General features: G+C 40.7%; 1 protein-coding gene across 7 annotated transcripts in view; it reads left to right on the forward strand.

The window, feature by feature from the left end:
* The window catches only part of LOC131251031 (probable aspartyl aminopeptidase), a 119,446-nt gene that overhangs the window by 20,573 nt on the left and 77,845 nt on the right, over nt 1-21,028 (forward strand). For all 7 annotated transcript variants that reach the window (XR_009173568.1, XM_058251535.1, XM_058251527.1 and 4 more), the window contains one exon: nt 16,485-16,620. Coding sequence is in view for 6 of the 7 variants with exons in the window: in XM_058251535.1 (XP_058107518.1) it covers nt 16,485-16,620 (136 nt within the window). In the remaining variant the exon portion in view is untranslated. The remainder of the gene's footprint in view (nt 1-16,484; nt 16,621-21,028) is intronic.

The raw sequence follows: 21,028 nt of genomic DNA on the forward strand, positions 1-21,028 counted from the left end.
AGAAAGATGACAAAAGAGAGGGTAGAAGCCGTTATATAGGAAGGACAACTGATAAGCGGCTCGAACGATATGACAATCACGAGGGGTATACGTTTGAAAAGGAAGATGTACTTCCCATGATGAATCAGCTATTGGTTGCATGGACTATCGAATTGCCCCAACTAAAACCCCTAGAAGATGTGAGGAAAACAAAAGAAAAGAATTTTTGTTACTACCATCGTATGCTCGGTCATCCAACTGAAAACTGTTACGCTATTAAAAACATACGAAACAAAATGGTGAAACGAGGTGAAATTGTAATAGAGAGAGATAAAGAGCGAAGCAAGAAAGCAGTAGCAAACATGATGTCCATGCGGAACACACATTGCTTGCATGTGTTTCGGGCTGTACATAATGAAGAGGCCGAAGACGAGAATAAAACTGAATGGAAGTTTAGGGGTTTCTTATAAAGAGGAGGAAGGAGAGGAATGAATAATGAAAACCCTCGCTAGAAGGTTCGTAGCAAACAACATGACTATAGCTGCGTTCTTTGACGATCGTCGGTAGGGTAGAATAGAAGCAGCTTCGGGGTTCCGAGCCCACAGCCCGTTGAGGTGCTGCAATGCTAAAAGGATACCAGAGACTGAGAATACCTTGTTCTTCGGAACAGAGTCTCCTATAGAGCATTTGATACGGTACGTAAGCCTAAGCAACCGGTGAGACTTTGATAAAAACCATCCGCTACAACAATTTAGCGAGTCCTTGATGGGTCGGGCAAAACTATGGCTCAAAGCAGGAGCATTGGAAGGGGTTACTAGTTGTAAAAAAGCTTGCGATTTGTTCCTGCTTCGGTTCTTTGTGCCCAAAAAAGAAACATGACCTCAACAGAATTGGTCAGATGGGAAGCTAGCGCAGAAGAATGCCCTTATGGATATGTACCGAAATGGAGAAATGCCACCAGTAGTTCATATAAACTGCTCGAATGTCCCGAGATCCATATGGCCGAAGCATGTGCAAGGAGCATAGGGTTGCACACAGAGGAATGACATGAATCCCACACACTCTTTAGTTTGATGAAAAAAGCAGCAACTATGGAATTAAAATCTGGTAAATCACTACCTATTGATTGTTTCTTCAGTAAAGCTCATGCGATACAAGTGTAACAAGTAATGACTGCAACATTGTCTCAGTCGTTTAGTACAATACGGTCTGCTAGACTAGGTAGATTCCCAAGTTCCTAGAATTCATGCTATACAAGTAGGGTATGCGGTCACCACTGGAACACGGTCTCCTACGAGAAAGCAGCTTATTTCCGAGGAAATGTGTTAGACAAGTACCTGTTTAAAAATTTCGTATATTCACTAGCAATGATGAGCGAGGCTATGGCATGGTACCTGGCTTTACCAACAAGGGCCTTCCGATCTTGGGAAAAAATGAAAGAAGCTTTCATCCTACGATTCTACAAGTACAACACTCGGATCCTGAAAACACAGTTGAGACGAACTGTCCAGTATCCTGGAGAAAATGTATTGGATTTCATCCGACAGTGGTGGAATATATGCTCCTGCTATTTCTCATTACCTATATCTGAGGCAACTACGGTAAAAGAATGTATCCAAGTGACCATCCTCAAGTATGAATTGCTCCCAAGGTATGTGGAGTTGCCGGAAACACTCCAGATTGTTGAAGGTATTGGTCAGACAATGCTATAAAAGTTGTAACATGACCGCTATGAAAGCAGCAGTGGAGCTAGTTGGTTCCCTGCCAAAAAGTGCTTGGGAAGCGGTGGTGGTTACATTATGCTCAGGGAAGAAGGTAGCCAGTCCTTCGAGAAAGCAGGGTTTCATAACAGCGTAAGGGAAGGCTTCGGGAAAATCTCGAGACAGAATCCTCATGTGACGAAGAAATCCAATGGGGCTTATCGCGTCGTAAATTTGACCCTAAATGGGATGGCCCGTATATTATACTAGAGGGTTACTCTAATGGGGCTTATCGCATCGTAAATCATAATGCACAAGGGATAGGAATACCTGTCATTAAAAGGTATTATCCTTGAAAGGAATAAAGTTTTGATTGCGAAGGTTATTCATGAAAATTTTACCCAATCAAAGGGGTGGGTACAGTCAGTGTTTTAAATATCGACGATATCGGCCGATATATCCCACGATATATCTTGTATCCCACCTGTGCGAGACGAAATGCATGGGTAGTGCCGATATATCCCACCTATACGATCCGATGAGCATTTTTGATTTTGGATCCTTTTATTTATTTATTTATAAATACTGTAAATCACGTTAAATCAATGTCAAATGGTTATAAATCTATGATTTTGCATGTTTTCCATGAAAAATCATGGATTTGGAGCTTCGATTTCGAGATTTGTGGGAGATATGGCAAGTTGTGGAAAATTGGGAAAAATCGAAATTTCTCAATTTCTCACAACTCAATTACAATCTTTGTATCCAAACACAAAATTAAACATGTAACCTGATCTAGTGATTCTTCTTTTGCTTTTGAATGTATTGCTTGTGTTTCCATACATGTCTTCTTACGTTTATAAATTATATGAATAGACTTTAAATATACTTGCATCAGTTCAGTTGGATAGTGCATGTATTAGGACCCCATACACAGGAAACCCCTATTATGTGCACTTTTTTTTTTTTTTGTAATGTTTTTATTTCTAAGTGTGTATTGATGTCTTTTTCAACAATCCTTGAAGTTACCTTGAAATATTCGACCAATTTCCCAATGTTCCCATGTTTCCCAACAACAACGATACATTACGTGATACAATTGATATATCCCATGCGATAACCGATATGTATCCGTATCCCAAGGGTGCGATATATTATGCGATAATGACATTTAAAACATTGTGTACAATCATGTAATAGCGCAATGAGACGTGTAACCATGTATCTTCATGAACCTTCATTCTTTGATGAAGTGAGGATGAAGAATGATTAATAAAAAGAAGAGTCAAAGAAAGACATGATCTTCAAATATTTTTTCAAATAGAAGGATATGATTGTCGATTCTTCAATCCCAAAAGAGGATAATCGTCGATCTTTCGAGACGATAATTGTTGATAAATCTGCAGAATAACAACTGGTCGGAATTATTACTTTAGCCTTAAAAAAGAATTATTATTATGTACAGGCCCTGAAAAGGCTCCGAGGGTTATCTCCAATTATGAAAGAACATTGCTGATTATCTCCAATTATTAGAGATTATCACCAGGTATAAAAAAATTATCATCTTCAAATTACCAAAGATGGTTCCAAGCAAGGCTGCACGGATGTTATAAGCTAATTATGCATAAGACTTACATGACAACATGGGGGAAGTGACAGAAAAAGCCTTGTATGAGCAATAAAAAGTGTCGCAGATTCTCCACATGTTACATGAGTAGCGGTGAGAGCTAGTGGCTAAAAGCCCACGAAGGCCAACCACGCATAAGACTTATGCCATATCACCGATTCTCCAAATGTTATATGGGTAAGAGCTATACATGAGTTGAACCGAGTCGAGCTTGGCACAGCTCGACTTGGCTTGGCCACTTGCTGACCCTAACTCGAACTCGGCTCGGCTTGGTCCTCGAGCCTGACTGGCTGACTCGGCTTGGTTCGGTCAGCAGCTCAAGCCAATTCGAGCCGAGTTTAAGTCTGTGCGGCATTTTCTCAAACACATGAAGTGCACCTTCAATCTCTCACAGTTTGCAAAACAACTACATCGGTTTGCAGGCATTTCATCAAACACTCAGTAGGCTGCATCAAAATCAAGATTCAAGGGTATTTTTATCATGTAATGTTTGTTTTTTTAGTAGTGATTTGTTTCATATCCATACCTTCCTCGCCACCGGCCGATCCCACGGAGAATGTATCCACCTGAAACAACACTTCATTGAGTCATTTCATCAAACACTTGGTGAGCAACATCAATATCAAAATAACCGAGTCACCGAACTAATTCGTTCCGAGTTCGATTCGAGTTGAGGTTCAATCCGAGTCAATTCGAGCTCGGCCAAGCTCGAACTCGGATCGAAATTTTTTGGAGCTCCAAAAATCAGCTTGACTCGGCTTGAACTTAGTTTCGAACCGAGTCGAATCGAGCTTTTTCCAGTCGAGTCGAGCGAGTTAACCGAGCTAACTCGGTTCGTGTACAGCTCTAGGCGAGAGTTAGTGGCTAAAAGCCCACGAAGGCCAATCATGCAAAAGACCTATGCCGTCTGTATCACTCATGGTAGCGCCATGGGGATGGTTGAAAGAAAATGCCCCCTTATGAATGTACTCAGGTTGTACAAGCGACAAAAAAGATGGCCGCAGTGTGAGCTCTGTGGTTCATCCGTAGATAGGCTAACCATGTATGAGATCCCCCTGGTTCCTAGCTCGATTTCAATAATAACTCATGGGGAATGACGATGACCTTTATAAGAGCTCCCCCCTCATTGATGGATTTGCAGCCTTGTACTTGGTACCCCTACAGGTAGCCTTGTGAGCCCTGCGAACTCTAGAGAGTTACTGAGGCCAACCCCGTGCGTAAATCCTACCGAGTTCATCGCTATGGACTGCGGTGAGTGAACTCCCCAGGTAGTGGTGGTTTAACGAAGTCATGAGAGTTATAGAGGCCAGCTAGCATAAGTCCTACTCGCGCCAACTACTTAAGAGCCTAAACTGTGGTTGCTCCAACTACTTAAAGAGCCTAAACTGTGGTTGCCAACTACTCAAGAGCCTAAATTGTGGTTGCTCTAAATACTCAAGATCCTAAACTGTGGATAACTCAGTTCTTCTAATTGAACTCTAAGATAGTCCCACCCACTAAGGAGAATACAACACAAAGCATACTAACAATCAAAAGTTAGAATGACTTAATTATCGTCATATTATGTCTCAAGTTATGGGGAAACTTGCAATTGAAACATGGATTGACGTAGGTTAAGAATCATTTATAATTATATGCTGGAGTATGAATAAAATTGCTCATATCATTTATACTTGAAATTGTTTTGAAAAGTGCAAAATTCTCATATATCTTGAAATTGTCAATACATTACAATTATTCTGAAATGCCCAAAGAAATTGCCGGTACATTACAATTATTCTAAAATTCCCAAAGCTAGCATGAAATTCTACAAATCTTGTTTAAACTGAACTTGGGCTGCATCGATGTTAAGCTTGGCTTCAATGATAAGTTTGGCCTGATCTGGAGCACCAATGAGCTCCTGTTCTAAGGAGATAACAGTCATCTGGTCCTTTAGAAGTTCCGATTCTTCAAGTTTAGTTATCCTAATGTTCTCAGCGATATCGGCCCTGATCTTGCTCAATTTCAGTTCTTCAGTCTGCTTCTAAGCTTTAAGATTAGCGATTTGCTCATTAATAGCCGCCAGAGTCTGCTCAGAGATCTCTGCTTGGTCTTGAAGCAAATTACATTCCCTTTTATATCCAGAAACAATGGCACAATTCTTGGATACCTTGTCTTTAAGAAGTAGCAGCTCTTTTTGACGATATCTCTGGGGCAATGACTATATTGCGAGCAAACTCTAATTGCTGAAGGGAAGTGCATAATTGGATCAAAGAATTATGAAGCCCCGAGACGCTAATCTTGGCCAACTTTGCAGAATTATCCAAAATTGCGAAGGCGTCGTTGAGGAGAGGCCATTGCTCTGGATCTTGGAACATACAGGTTATGGCTGAGAGGGCGTTCTTGATTAAGATAAGCTTGTAAGGAGGGATCTTTTCTAGAGAGAGAAGGTTTGGTACCGTTGCTGTTGAATTGGAGCTTGCCGAAAATCTCGAAGCTAGAATAGCTGCAGGAAAAGCAAAAAATATAGTGTGAGATAAATAAAAATAAGACAATTCTGTTCAAAGGGAAAACCACAAAGCATGAAGATTTAAAATTAAACTTGTTGTTTGAGGCTTGGAGCCACAAATGAAGGAGTTGATGAGGTTAAGGCTCTAACAATAATAGGAACATTTGGCGACTCAGGGACTGCCACCGCAGGAGTAACATTGAAAGATGGTTTCCTGACCGCGGTGCTTGAATCTAGAGTTGTTGGAGTTGTCACAGCTGTAGCCTCCGAGAAAAAGTGAATTGTGTGGGAGCTGTAACCGGGGCGGTGGAGAATGCAATTGTGGCCTCATCCGTCAAGACCTGTTCTGCATTAATGTCAGCCGCCCCAGTGGTTTCGGAAAGTATTGTCATGTCTTGGTCAACCTCCACGTTGTGGGGTGGACAAAAGGCCTATCTGGAGAAATCAACACCCCCGCCACTGTTTGCACTGTTGGCATAGAAAGTTTCGCTTCCCTCGATGAGGAAACCTCCACAATCCATGGAAGGATTTGAGGGTTAGTTGGGGGAATGCTAATTGGCGGAATAACAAGCATCTCACGAGGAAGTGGGGAATAATTGACACTGAAAGTCATGAATATATTATCCACTGGCGAGTAGCTAAATTCTCCATAATCGAGTGGCTCTTCCTCTGCAGGAGTGTTCGCTTGGCTAGTCGGGGTAGATACATCTTGCGGGATCCGTTGACTAACCGTGGCGACTTCGCCTGCGACGATGTCCTCCTCGTCGATATTTACTTCTCCTTCCCCTTCTAAGTCGCTGCCCTCAGAGGAGCTGCCTTTTTCAATAGAACTGCTACTGGAGGTTGATTCTTCATTCTTACTCTCCTCTGACGATTCTTCCTGGGCAGGTTCTTCAATCATGACTTGTTTGCCTTTGCTGGAGGGGTTGACCTCGCTCGTATGCGTCCTCACTTCTGCAGGGGTAGGGGAGACGCCTTGTTGGCTTTGTTGCATATGAGGGGAGCAAGTTTGCATTTGCGAACGGGTCACAAGAGATGAGAAACTTTGCCTTGCGGACCTCATCATGGGAGATGCAATGGGAGACACGGGCCTACCCTCGGTGCCCATTGTAGTCTCTCTGGTGGGAGTATCAAGCACGACTGTTGGCACCTGTGGAGTTGAGTCGTTACCCTCTTCCTGTGGAGTTGGTGTCGTGGCCTTGACATGTTGCTCTCCTGGTCTCCTCAGTTCTTCTAAAGGTATACCATATGCAATCCAACCCTCCAAAGTATTGGCAGGCTTTACTTGATGGATAGGCTCCTCTAAAGAAATTTCCAGACACTTGATCGGGGGCAGGAGCATGATCCTTCTCAACTATATAACCAATCCCCTGCTCGGGTTTGTAATTCCTCAGCCTTGGCAGAGCGATCGAGACTGGATAGTTCACCAAGTGACAATGGCGTACCAGAAAGAATTAGTGGACCCACCATCGCATCTAGCAGTAAGAAGCTTGGACTGAATGATGATAGCCTAACAGCACGAAGTGGGACCCCATGCGCACGATCAGAAGTTGTTTCCATATCAGTGCCCAATTATACGGACCGACGCCATAACTCATTACTCTAGTGACGACACCGCTGTCCTTCGGGATTATCTGATCATACACGAACTGGCGTGCGATACTAGGATAGTAGGGTTTGCGCCAAAATTCGCTATCTTCCCTCAAAGGGAGGCTGGTGGATCTGATACATATGAAGAAGATACGCTCGCTTGGAGACAATGACTCGTCATCAATGACGTTCTCTATCTTTGGAAATGTTAGAGAAGGGGAACTGGAAAAAAGTAATGGACTCTGTCCTCTCAATCTTGTCCACCACCCAATCGTAGGTCTTTTTAACCATCTTCCACCTTTGGTAGTGACAGAGTGGGAGGCGATCTGGATTCACGTATGCCCTATCTGGTTTGTCGTAAGTCCATGGGAAATATACGCCTAGCCACTTTGCAAAGTAATGCTAGGGTGCGTAGGCCGAAAACGCTCCGACTGCCGGATTCTTGTAGTGAGTGGCCACATTGCCGAAGGTGTGGTATATTGAACAAAGGACTGGAGGAGCCAAGGAATACGTTTTTGCTTACCATCGATCCAACAACCACGAATAGGGTGGGTCTGATGGCATCGACCCATTTTGAGCTGGGGAGCACTACCAGGCTGAGCTAGTAAGCCAGGAAAGCAGCTTGCTCACCAGATGCGCCATATTCTGCTGGATCCTTGATTTTTTGTTTAAGGCCATTTAGCTTTTACGTATAGTTTCCCGCAAAGTTGCAAGGCCAAAAGAGATAATATAGTTATTAAGAGATAATGAAGATGTATGTGAAAGATCTAAGCAGAGCAAAGAAGGACAGAGAATGTACCGAAGGTCTCTTGCAAAATGCACAAGCCAGATGAGGTGCGGGACTTTGCAGATATCGGGAAACTTCGCTATTTCTCTAAAGAGCTCGATGGCGGTTTCCAAAACCTTTGATTGCCGGTTGGTGGGTGAAAAATGTGCAAATTCTTCATTTGTAGGCACGTATTCATTGAAGAAACGACACGTTATCGGAAGACCAACCATCCTATGAAGATCCCATAGCGTGATGCTGACTTTGCCTAGGGAAAGGTTGGAGGAGTTGGTCATCGGGCACCACCAGTAATCAGTGTTCGTAATATCGATAATATCGGCCAATATATCGGCCGATAATATTGGTATCGACAGTCAGCGATACGAAACCCTCTATAGATATAGAAAAATATTGAAAAATAGCCAAAATCCATTTATCGTGTGATATATCACAAAATATCGTGAGATATCGCCAATATATCGCACGATAATGCTTGATATTGCAGATTTTCCGGCAACATCTCATCCGCATCCCATCTAGAAATTCCAAAAATATAGAAAAAAATCTCTTACTCGTCCAATCTGCCTCAGAGAGTAGCTTTCGATTGGATTTGGGTGAATTCCGAAGAAATCCTCTCCAAAATCCGGCGAAATCATTGTCGAGATTCGGAGAAATCATCGATTTGGGAGAAGGGCGTCCGGGCCCTTTTTAATGGAATTTGGGTTGGTCGTTGTACCGCACACCATCAAGCTGACGGGTGTGTTGACGTCACCAAGGTCTGTGGGTCCCATCATAAGGTATGCGTTATATCCAAACCGTTCGTCCATTTCTCAAGCTCGTCGTAAGGCTTGAGCCGAAAAGTAAGACAGATTCAAAAATCAAGTGGACCACACTGCAAGCAGAAGTGGGATATTGAACGTCTATCATTGAAACCCTTTGGAGGTTACAAAAGTTTTGGATCAATATGATATTTGTTTTTCCTCTTCATCTAGGTCTGTGTGACCTCGTGAACAGATTGGATGGAAAATAAAAGTTATGGAGGGCCCTACGAATGTTTTAATGGTGAGAATCTCTGTCCCACTGCTATTTGTGGTGTGGTCCACTTGAGCTTTGGATATGACTCATTTTTTGGGCTCATAATCTAAAATGATATCTCCAAATGATTGAACGGTGTGGATATAATAGATACATTATTGTGGGGCCCATATAACTTTGAATCGTTCGTACAACTCGAGCTCTGGGAATAGCGTTGGTATTGGGACGCGGATTTCTTGTGAAAGCCTTTTGCTGGAACTTCCAGGATGCTGGGTGGGGCCCACCAAGATGTTTGTGAGAAATCCACCCCGTCCATACATTTTCTGAGCTCATTTTAGGACGTGCGACCAAAAATGAGGTCTATCCAACATTCAAGTGGGCCACACGAGAGTAAAAAGTGGGCATTCAGTGAGCACTGTTGAAGCATTCTTATGGCCAAAAAAGTTTTGTATCAGGCTATCTTTTTGGTGTTTTCACTTCATCCCATTTGTAATGACCTTATAAATGGTTTGGATAGCATAAAAAGTAAAAACATCAAGGTGGAGCCTAGAAAGGTTTCAATGGTAGGAATTTCTTTCCCTAATTTTCCCTCTCGTGTGACCCACTTTAGTTTTGTATCCACTCAATTTTGGTCACACATCCTAAAATGAGCTCGCAAAACGGATGTACGGAATGGATTTTTAACATACATTGTAGTGGGCCCCACCCAGCATCCTTGCGAAGGAAGCCTTCTGTAGGAAATCCGGGTCCCTCCTATTGCCGGTGTGGTGGGAAGCAGATTGCATGTTATAGGATACCGAGTAAACTCTGTGGGGCCACTGTAATTAGTGTATTTTATCCACTCCGTCCATCTATTTTACCAAATAATTTTATGATTTTAGCCCAAAAAATGAAGCATATCCAAAGCTCAAGTGGATCACACCACAGAAAACAGTGTGAATTGAAAGTCTACCGTTGAAAAATCATTGGGGGCAAAGAAGTTTTGGATCAAGCTGATATTTGTTCTTTTCCTTCATCCATGTCTTTGTGATTTTATGAATAGGTTGGATGAAAAAGAAACATCACTTTAGGCCCTAGGAAGGTTTCGACGATGGAAATCAATATTCCTATTGTTTCATGCGGTATGGTCCATTCGAGCTTTGGATATGTTTCAAAATTGTGATAGCCCCTAAAATGAGCTGAACAAATGAATGGACGGCGTGGATAAACCACACACATTTATGGTGGGCCCAACAGAGTTTACTCAGAATGATAAGATCTAGTGTGGTGGTGGGAGTAGATTAGGTGAGACCTAGCCTCACCCAAGAACGTACAATCCCTACCATGGGGCCCAACTTGATGTGTGTATTTTATATCCATTCCGTCCATCGGTTTTTTCATATCATCTTACAACATGATCCCAAGAATTAAGAAGATCCAATTATTAGGTGGACGTTACTCAAGGAAACAGTGGTGGTTGAACACCGTACCATTAAAAACTTCTTAGGGTGTACCTTGATTTTCCCTATATTTTATTAGGCACCTAATTTGTTGATAACTTCACATAAGTTTGAATGAAGAGAAAAAACAATTATCGGCTTGATCCAAACTTTTGTGGCCCATTAATGGTCAATCGCGATTGTTTCCTATGGTATGGTCCACCTGATTATTGGATTTGCTTCATTTTTTGGATAATGTCCTAAAATGATATGAAAAAATGGATGGATGGGGTGGATACTGAATATAGTTGTCTTAGTTTAATTGGACAACGCATAGTCGAGGACCCTATACAAAGGAAACCTATTATGTCCACTTTTTTTTTGAGATTTTATTATTTAAAAGTGTGTATTAGGGTCTTTTTTAATAATCCTTGAAGTTTCATTGAAAAATTCAACAAAATTTCCAATGTTTCCCCATGTTTCCCGAAAAGTGTGATAAATTACACGATACAAACAATATATCCCGTGCGATAACCGATACGTTTCTGTATCCCAAGGGTGCGATACATTGCACGATACCGATATTTCAAACACTGCCAGTAATTGAGGAAGCCCTTGAACACAGACACATCTTTGCAAAAATAATCGGATGTGACTTCGATCGCATTGAGGATATCAATCTTGATTAGAATATTCGAGTTCTTCTTGATTATTGCCTTGGCCTACGCATTGTAATAGTTGCGAGAGGATAAGAAGCCATGGGTCCTGAATTCTTCCGTACCCCATGAAGAATCTCAGGTGCGGAAGCATTGCTGCATAGTCTCGAAGAAATGGATAGGGAAGAGATGATGGGGGTTATAACAGGGCATCAAGAACCGCATCGGGGAGATTTTGCCGGTCCTTTGCCAAGAGCCCTTCTCTATCAGATAACCCTCCAAGATTTGGGATTCCTTCACGGCCCAATGTGCTATATAAAGAATCATGTTGTGTGTCATCCGGTCTGTAGGTTCGTTGTGCAGGATTGAGAGATGGTGGTGCTAATTCATTGGAATGATGACCATCTCATCCTTAAAAGGATTGTTGAATTTAATCATCTCCCGATGGACCTTCATGCTGTCCCATGTATTTTGGATACGCTTTTTATTGAACTCCTTGATTTTCTCTTGGAGTCGTTGGTCTTTACTTTTTGATAACCTCCTCTTTGTGAAAGAGGGAGGAGGGTTGGTCTCTCTAATTGACGACCTAGAGCTATTCGTCCGAATGTTCAAAGTGGCCTTCAGCTAATCCTCCCATGCCAATTCGTGGCCCTGCCAGGGAGGTCTTTCTATGTCTCTCATGATTATGGCTTGGCATATGGGGCCGGACAAAAGAGCTATGCAGTCCGAGAAGTCTATTGCTGGAGGGCTTGATTCCTTGAAAGGGGAGGGGTGTCTAGTTGTCGTCTTAACTTGTTTTCCAGGACGGTCGTCTGCCCGTGGACATTGAAGGGTCTGTGGTGATCTCGTTGCTTGGTTCCTGGAAGAGTGATGAGTAGGAGTGGAGGGTTCTTGGTAGGATCTGAAAATCCTCTTACTCTTCACCATTTGATTGGAGTAGAAAACAAAGGGTAGGACGGAATTTTGGTAGATTCTAGGGACTTAGTTGAGTTTTTGCCTAGGTAGATGGGAGTTGTGTGGTCGCGCAATGAAGATTTGTTGTGTGGTCGCGTAAAGGAGTTCTGTTGCATGGTTGTGCAAAGAGATGATGAGGTGCAATAACAGAAGAAGAAAGCAGGAATGGTTGAAGTGAAAGGTGACTGGTTTATATAGCCAGCGGGACACGATTAGCTGTTGCATAGACTGATCGCACAATGGGTGCTAAGAAAATTTTCTTGCGAAAAGTGGTTCGATCTCCCTTTTGATTTTGAAGCAAATTCAAAGGAGGATCGAGGGGGCATCTGTTGGAGCACAAAAAATCAAGACTTGCGCAAGATGGCTGTGTTGCATGATCGCGCAACAGAAGATGGATTGCGTGATCGTGCAATTAAAGACAGTGCTAGGAAGCAGGCTAAGCACAAGCCTAACCCAGTCACATGAAAAGAGTAATTATTTGGCCGCGCAATAGAGATGCATTGTGCGATCGCGCAACAACACCTAGTTGCGCGGATCTGAGGTTTCAAGTGTGAAGGCTTATAAATACCCCTTTCCTCTCATTTGGGCATGAGAGAAAGAAGCATCAGGGAGATCAAAGAGATCAGAGAGAGATTTTTTGGAAGCTTTCAAGATCAAGAGGTTCATAGTTCAGGTATTCTGCGGATCGAAGCATCGGAGAAGGGGAGATAGAAGATGCAGGGAGCAGGGAGTAGGGAACCAGCTTGTTGCGCGACTGCGCAATAGGATCTGTTTACGTGACTGTGCAATAGAGGTCCCAAGCGACCTATATGCTATGCAACTTTGACATATTCGTCATGGATTATGAATTCTATACATGTCTTGTGCATGCTGGCATGAAGCGAGGGTTCCGAACCCGCATAACTATTCCGTCATTAGGACGGATTCTCTACAAGCCGAAATGTTGTCAAACTCTTTTGATAAATTACTTTCAAGTACATTAATCAAATGTATTTTGTTTCGGATTCAAGGGCAGTGTGAGGGATGTAATAAGAATACAAATTAATGAAATAAGGTGATGATGATTATTCTTTGATTGAATTTCTTTCATTATTATTATTGAATATAGATATTCCAATCTCTGACACATGTTTCTGATTGAAACATCATCTATTTATCCAATGCTCGTTGGCTAGAGAAATGTGGGATAACTTCTTTAAATTATTTGGTATTGGATGGGTGTCGCCAGGCTCTATGGATTACTTTTTCTTGAGTTGGCATGGTGGGGGTATCGGAAGGATCGGGTGGAAAATTTGGCACCTAAATCTACTAGTAGGTATTTGGGCTCTATGGTTTGAGAGGAATGGTTGATGTTTTAGAAACCTTAAGGGGCAGGTTTTAGAAGTCTTCCAAAGGGCCAAACTTCATGTTTTGGAATGGGTGCAAGCATCAAAGATCATCACTAATGTGTTGGAATGCTAGGGGGATGTGTAAATCTTTGTTAAAAAAATAAAAATAAATTAAAAATAAATTATTTTTAATTATTATTATTATTATTTTTTGTGAATTTGTGGCTTCAGTCTTTTTCAAATAAAATTGTCAATGTTCAAAAAAAGAAAAACCCTAGAGAGAGGACTATCTACATTTATGAAATACAAGGACTAATGAATACATGATAAGAACAAGTCTAGATACAGTATATATTATAGGTATGGTACATTTAGTGAGCACAAATGAAAGTGAGTATGCGCGAGGTGAACTCTTTCAACAGATTTCAGTCCTTGATAGGGTGGAGTGGCGGAATGGGATTCCTATAGCCAGCCCCAATTAGTTGGGATAAAGCTTAGATGATGATGATGGCCCTTATAATATTTGGGGGAGAGTTTTTGTTCATGCTTCATTTACTTTTTTGAACTTAAAGACTTTTCTCTTCAATTGCATTTGATTGTTGGAAGAACCCAACAAGGACCAGAGAAATGCCTTTGTTTCTTCTCACCAATTGCTTGGTGCTTGCAGAGACTTATTCTCAAATATTCCATTAGATCTAAGCTTGATTTTATTGTGCTATCTTCTTCTGGTAGTTTCTTTATGGTTGATTTTGTTGCCGACTTCAGTTTAAGAAAATTGAGGCAAGGTGATTTCAATTCGTTGGATCTTTGTGGCTTCTTTTTTTATGGTTATTGCAGTCTCTTCTGGCTCACTTTTTACACCTTGCACCTTGCATACTTTTGATCACCTTTTTGCTTAAAGACCTTAATGATATCGGATTCAATGAACAGATTCATTGAAACAGACAGTGATTCTTTTTTCCACCTAGAATGTAGTTCTAAATCAGGCACTTCATATACTTTCATTGCTGTCAATGGCATATGCGATCCCGGGGGCTGTGCACATGTGATTGCACAATTGCATATGCCATTGCATAGCCCCCCATTTTTTATTTTTTTTATTTTTTTATTTTTTGGAAAAAAATAAAAAATCGGAAAAATCAAGAAAAAACTGGAAAAATTATGTAAAAATACTATAACTTAGGGATTTTTTTGGTAGTTTTATTACCAATTTCATTGAAAATATGTTATATTTATTACATCTATTAGATTATTAGATTATAATAAGTCAACTAACAAGTACTCAAATGAATGCATATACTAAAAAAATGTGAAAGTAAAACAGCATGGAAATTTTATTGATGTGATTTTGAACACATATAATTTAAACTGGAAATTTTGATGTGTATGCGGTAGCATAATCACATATTTATGGCATATGCGACTGCATATTTCTGCATGCAACCGCATAATACCCAACGATCATAAAACTGCATATGCCATTATGGCTTATGCGGTTTATACTGTCAAAATGGCATATGTCATGGCATAAGCGCATGTGCGATGCATATGAAAACACTGAATTGCATTTTATTTTGCTTTATTGATTACTTGCCCACTGAATCTTGCATAGCAAATGGCGAACACATCATTAGACTATCTACTTCCTTTTCATTGACTTGATAGCAAAGATTGATCTTAATTAATGATTTAACATTTGATATTGAATAGGAGGATCATATTTTGGTAGATGGGTGCCTGTAGTGGAAGCACATTGCACTCGTGGTTATAAGGAAACAGTCTCAAGTTCATTGAAGCTTCTCTCTCTTTTCCCATCAGCTTTTAGGAATGTTTGGATTGGAGGAATCGTTGATGTGAGATTGGAAAATAGTGGATTTTTTCCTTTGATGTGACCTTTTGTGTTGTTTGGATAGTAAGAAAATTGTGGATTCCACCAAGCAATGCCTTTTCCATTGTTGGATTCTCATGCACAGAATATGAGGTGAGCATTGTGAGAGGAATATGAGAATTCCACTTGCTATCCAAACAAGACCCCTAAAAAGTGGATTGCATGTTTGCATAGTGCCTTGAGAAATAATCATTAGATTGAGATTTCCTATCACAAAGCAAGGATTCATCCAATCCAAACACACCCTTAAAGTTAAATCTCATGAACCTTTCTTGAGTGCTGAGCACTACTATAATAGAAGAACTTCTCTAAGCCAACATAGACGATTACATCTGGGCACACGTGCCAACCTGGCTCATATGTGGGACATCTGACCCATGTATCAGGTGGTCCCGACTACCTTGATGCCCTTTCCCAAAATCAGACCAATAAACTCATCAGGTGTTCCAATTATGTATGGAAAGATTTGACGATGGTTAGAATTTTCCAGCAGTCACATTTGGTGTATTCATGACCTGCCTGATTAGTGGACCACTTAATTTTTCAGGGCCTGGTCATCTAAATGGATGGACACAACTGGTGCATAGGTTGGATTCTCCACACAAATTATAGGTTGGCACATGTGGCCATGCTTAAAGCTGTATTTGTGCTTGGCAGAACTCTATGAAAGAACTGAAGAAGATGCTCAAAAGTATTAAACAGTATTGTGATAAGAGATAAAAATATGATCTGAAAGTGTGTAATATCTAAGAGTTTTATGTGGGAATGCTTATCTATTGTCTTAATGGACAACGTATAGCTTGTCTTCTTTGTTCCCTTTTTTTTTTTTTTTGTATAAAAATTTCTTTACCGTTAAAAAATGCTAGATGTAGAGTCTCAGAAAAGTTTGCCTGAAAAAACCAAAATGAAAATTCTAATATATGAGTTTCTTATTAATAACTACCATTCAAGGATCCACGTGAACTTGGTTGAACCTTCGGTTGATGTCTTATACCTGCAGGCATATATTCTTGAATGTTTATATGGCTTGACATATGCTTCATCCTTGTTTGCAGCTGAAGCAAAACGTCAACTTATAGCTGCTGGATTTCATTTGCTAAATGAGAATGATGAATGGGACCTGAAGCCCGGGGGACGTTACTTCTTTACACGGAACATGTCCAGTCTAGTAGCCTTTGCTGTTGGAGAAAAGTGTGTCCAATGTTTCTCTATTTTATTAGATGAAGCTCTGCAATATATTCTGGCAACTGTTTTAGCCATACCGGAGTATTAAAATTACATTCAAGATGGTTGTTACCTATTTTCATGCATTTAGCTCTTTAGCCTAGACTGCTTTAGGAATATGATATCTGAACTTTTGAATGTTTTGTCAAGGTACAGATGCATGAGTGAATAGAATTGTGAACATCTAGTTTGAACAAAAGAGTAAATGATCAGCTTGTGGTGATGTTTCTTTGTATTCAAAATGAGAAAGTAACCCTCAGTCGCAGTTAAATTCCTTTCAAGTTCAACCTGAAAGTCATGTAGATGCACTTTAGGACCTCAGTCCCTCTGTGAATGCTAAGGGAGATAATTACAGTTTTATTGCTTTCACTTTCTTAGATTAGTTATTCCAATTCAATTCAATAGTGCATCTAAATGCACCTTCAAATTGGATTCAATTCAATAGTGCATCCAAATGCACCCTTAAATTGGCTGGAGTTGGTGCCCATAAGCAGTGTTCAATGTCTCAAATGTCTTGGCCAATATTTTCAGCATCACAGGTCAGCTATATAAATCCATCCAGAAATAGAAAATTTTCTCATGTATCAATGATAATATTATGGACATGCAAAATATATCGGGATATCTATGGTAGTTCACAAATATCGTGTGATATTTGTAATATTTTGCAGATAATATTGTTGATATTTGGCAATACTTACAATATTTTGACTGAAAGAAGCGTAAATCAGAAAAAAGTAAATTTGTTTTTTGCTCAAAATTTTCAGGATTCTCTTTGTATGTTTGTTTTGACAACTCGACTTGAGTTGTTCTAGATCTTACATGAATTTGGTGGAGAAATAGTGTCTGGATTGGGATTTTGGAGCATAGTTCTGTCTAACAATGCACTGTTTTGTGCCCCAACCAATTGAAAACTATTATGCATAGTTTTCTTTGTAATAAGTTTCTCCAAGTATGTAAGCATGTATCTTTTAACATCTCTTGAGGTCTCACCTAAAAATTCCACCATTTTCCTGAAGTTTCTCTCAGAACTTGGCTAGAAGATTTTATGGTGAAAATTATGATGGTTTTCAAGTAGTTTTAAGGTCAATGGGTATTTCGCTAGTTCTAAATTGTTATTGGTTAGGATTAGAAGTTATAAAGTGTACAAGGTTAACTACTGAGATTAGAAGCTAACTCAAGTTTTAATGCAGGGGCATTTTCACACTGGGCTCGAGTGGGGTCGCCTGTGGGATGCAAGGCCACACTCGGGGTGGGCGGGGCTCACGGGGGAGGTCTCGTGTTCGAGACTCCTCACCGGGGATGATTAATGCGCATTTCACACCGGGCTCGAGTGGGGTAGCCTGTGGGATGCGGGGACATGCTCAGGGTGAGCGGCCCGTGTGAGGCGGTACCCATGTGATTTAGAGCCGACGAGGGGGGTTCGGCCGAGGTCCTAACCCAAGAGATGTGGGGCCTGGGCTATGAGATAAATAGATTAATTCGTCATGCTCTAACAGTTCGAGCTTTTAGAGCAAGTGGTTAATTGTCCCGCATCAAATTGGTATCAGAGCGGGAGGTCTCGTGTTCGAGATTCCTCACCGGGGGTGATTAATGCAGGGGCATTTTGACACCGGGCTCAAGTGGGGTCGCCTATGGGATGCAGGGGCACACTCGGGGTGGGCGGGGCCCACAGGGGAGGTGTCGTGTTTGAGACTCCTTGCCGGGGGTGATTAATGTGCATTTCACATTGGGCTTGAGTGGGGTAGCCTGTGGGATGCGGGGACACACTCGGGGTGGGCGGCCCATGTGAGGCAGTACCCATGTGATTTGGGGCCCACGAGGGGGGTTCGGTCGAGGTCCTAACTCATGAGATGTGGGGCCTAGGCTATGAGATAAAGGGATTAATTCGCCATGCTCTAACAGTTCGAACTTTTAGAGCAAGTGGTTAATTGTCTTGCATCAGGTTTCTTTTAGGCTTGCTAATAAAACAAGTAGGAGAAGAAAGGGAATCTTATGATTTTATGGATGAAAGTTGTTCATCATGTGATTGGAGGTTTTGCACCAATGTTGTATGCGCACAGGATCCATGAAGAACCGTAGTAATATTTGTCCGGGAATCCAATAATGCAGTAACAAGACTTCTAAAAGGATGAAAGGAAAAAGAATCTCATCACTCAAGGAATAGAATCAATATGAATCCAAGGCTTTCCCGAATATAAGAGGTATGAGTAAGTTTTGGGCGTGGCGTTTGGTGGCTTAAGGTCACAATGGGGTGAATTGGGAGGTTCCCTGGGGTATCTTTTGGTGATTGTGAAGAGGATTTTGAGGCACTGGTTAATGTCTTGAGGGAAGGGGGTGCTCTAGAAACAATCAACATGCACAACTATCCCAGTCAAGAAAAATCCATAGGCTTAAGAGGTACTCTTAAAGTGATCCTTGTCAATTAATTATGATAAAGGGGAAGGGAATGAGTTCCGTATAAAGATCCTCTCATGGAATGGTAGGGTTTGGGGTTTCCCGGATAAGGGCGCAAATTAAATAATTACGCAGAAGCTAGAAGGTCTAGCTGATATCGTTTTTGGAAACTAAAATCCAAAACATGGAGAAATGAATCACTATGGGGAGATCACATAGAATAGGTGATGCTGGATGCGAGTGGGCAGCAGGAGGTACTTTGGGGATCTGGAGTTTGGGAATTTTGTTGAAAGAGGCTGTGCAGAGTGGGTTTTTCTCAGATTTAATTCTTTTGAAAAATGTGGATAGTGGTTTTCAATGGGTTCTTAGAAGTGTATGGATTGAATGCTCTAAGGTAGAGGGTGGGTTTTCAGGAAAATTTGGATACGTTAGGAATGGATGGAGTGAACCATAGTGTGTTGGGGGTGATTTTAATTTCATTAAATTGGTAATTTTAATTTCATTAAATTCTCTTTTGAAAATTTGATTGGTAGTTGTATCACAAGAAGTATGCAGGATTTTTCTGAGAGATTATTGATTTTCCAATATGAGGAGTTAATTTCACTTGGTTAAACAATAAGAAGTCGCATGACATGTCCAAGATGGATAGGTTTCTTGTGTAAATGTAGTGGGTGGCATCTTTTTTTTATTTTTTTTTCCTGCTGGTCAGTGTGGGTTGCCATTTCTGCTCTTTGATCATTGTCCCAAACTATTAGGCACAATTTTTTTCATGGTATTGCAAGGCAAAGGCGTAATTTGATTGGTGCTTTAAATAGCTTAGCCATGTAGTGTGTAGCTTACGCTACATAGCATAGCTTAGCCTTAACGCCACGCAGCTCATGAAAATAGCTTAAATCACATGTAGCCTACGCCACATGCTAATTTTGTATACACTCCATAGCCTGTTGTATATGCTATGTATTTTACAGTACAAGTTTTTTTCACTAAAACATTAAAATCAGTTAATGTTTTCAATGATTTGTTACCTTTTTCATTTTTAATAAAAATTAATTAATTTTTCAATGATTTGAGTAAAATAATATTAATAATATTAAATCAATTAGGTTGCTCTTTCTTTACCTTTATACTTAATCTTTGCTTATTTTTTCCTATTGTTTTAGGCTGGTTTGGTTGCACCAAGTGTCATTAAATTTCATTATTAATAATACTAATTTGGTACAAAATATCATACAATTTCATTATATTCACAACCAAGCACAACCTTGAAGTAACGTGTAGCTACATGCTATGTAGCTTAAGCCTCATGCTTCAGAGGGGCGAACGCTACGTGACCCACTATTCATTATTTAAAGCATTGCACATGATGCATAGTCTAATGGTAGATAGGGTGATAATTGAAGAGAAAAATAAAATTTGTGATTGCATTGTTAGTTTCTACTTTGATATGCTCCAGGAGGAAGGAAAGGTGCAACCAAATTTCGAGAATCTCTAATATGACCCAGTGTTTAATGAAGATGTAGATGGGTTGGAATGACCCATTGCATAATATTCTCAATTGCAATTGCCTATTAGTTCCTCTCTTTGAAATGTTTTTCAATATAATCTTCCTCTTTTGCCTAGATGATATTTAACCCCAAACCATCTAATAGGAGTCTCAAGATCCATTCTTCATATATAAAGTAGAATAGTAATCAACTACCCTTATTCTCTTTCTCGATTTCTGATGAGTTTCATCTATCTATCTTATTAACTTTTTTACACTTTTTGGCAATGGCAATAAGATAGAAAGCAATTTTCATTCTTCTTTTTTGAGTCAATGTAATGCCTTGATTTTTGATGTACATGCTTGGAGTGAGATATTTACTATTCATGTGTACTTTCTGTACACGTATACCTACCCCCCCGACCTCGCGCTAGTGCACTACCCCCACACATATACTTACTCTCGCACATGTGCACCGCACGTGCACATACTCAC

The sequence above is a fragment of the Magnolia sinica genome, chromosome 1 (genome assembly GCF_029962835.1).
Source record: "Magnolia sinica isolate HGM2019 chromosome 1, MsV1, whole genome shotgun sequence".
NCBI lineage: Eukaryota > Viridiplantae > Streptophyta > Magnoliopsida > Magnoliales > Magnoliaceae > Magnolia > Magnolia sinica.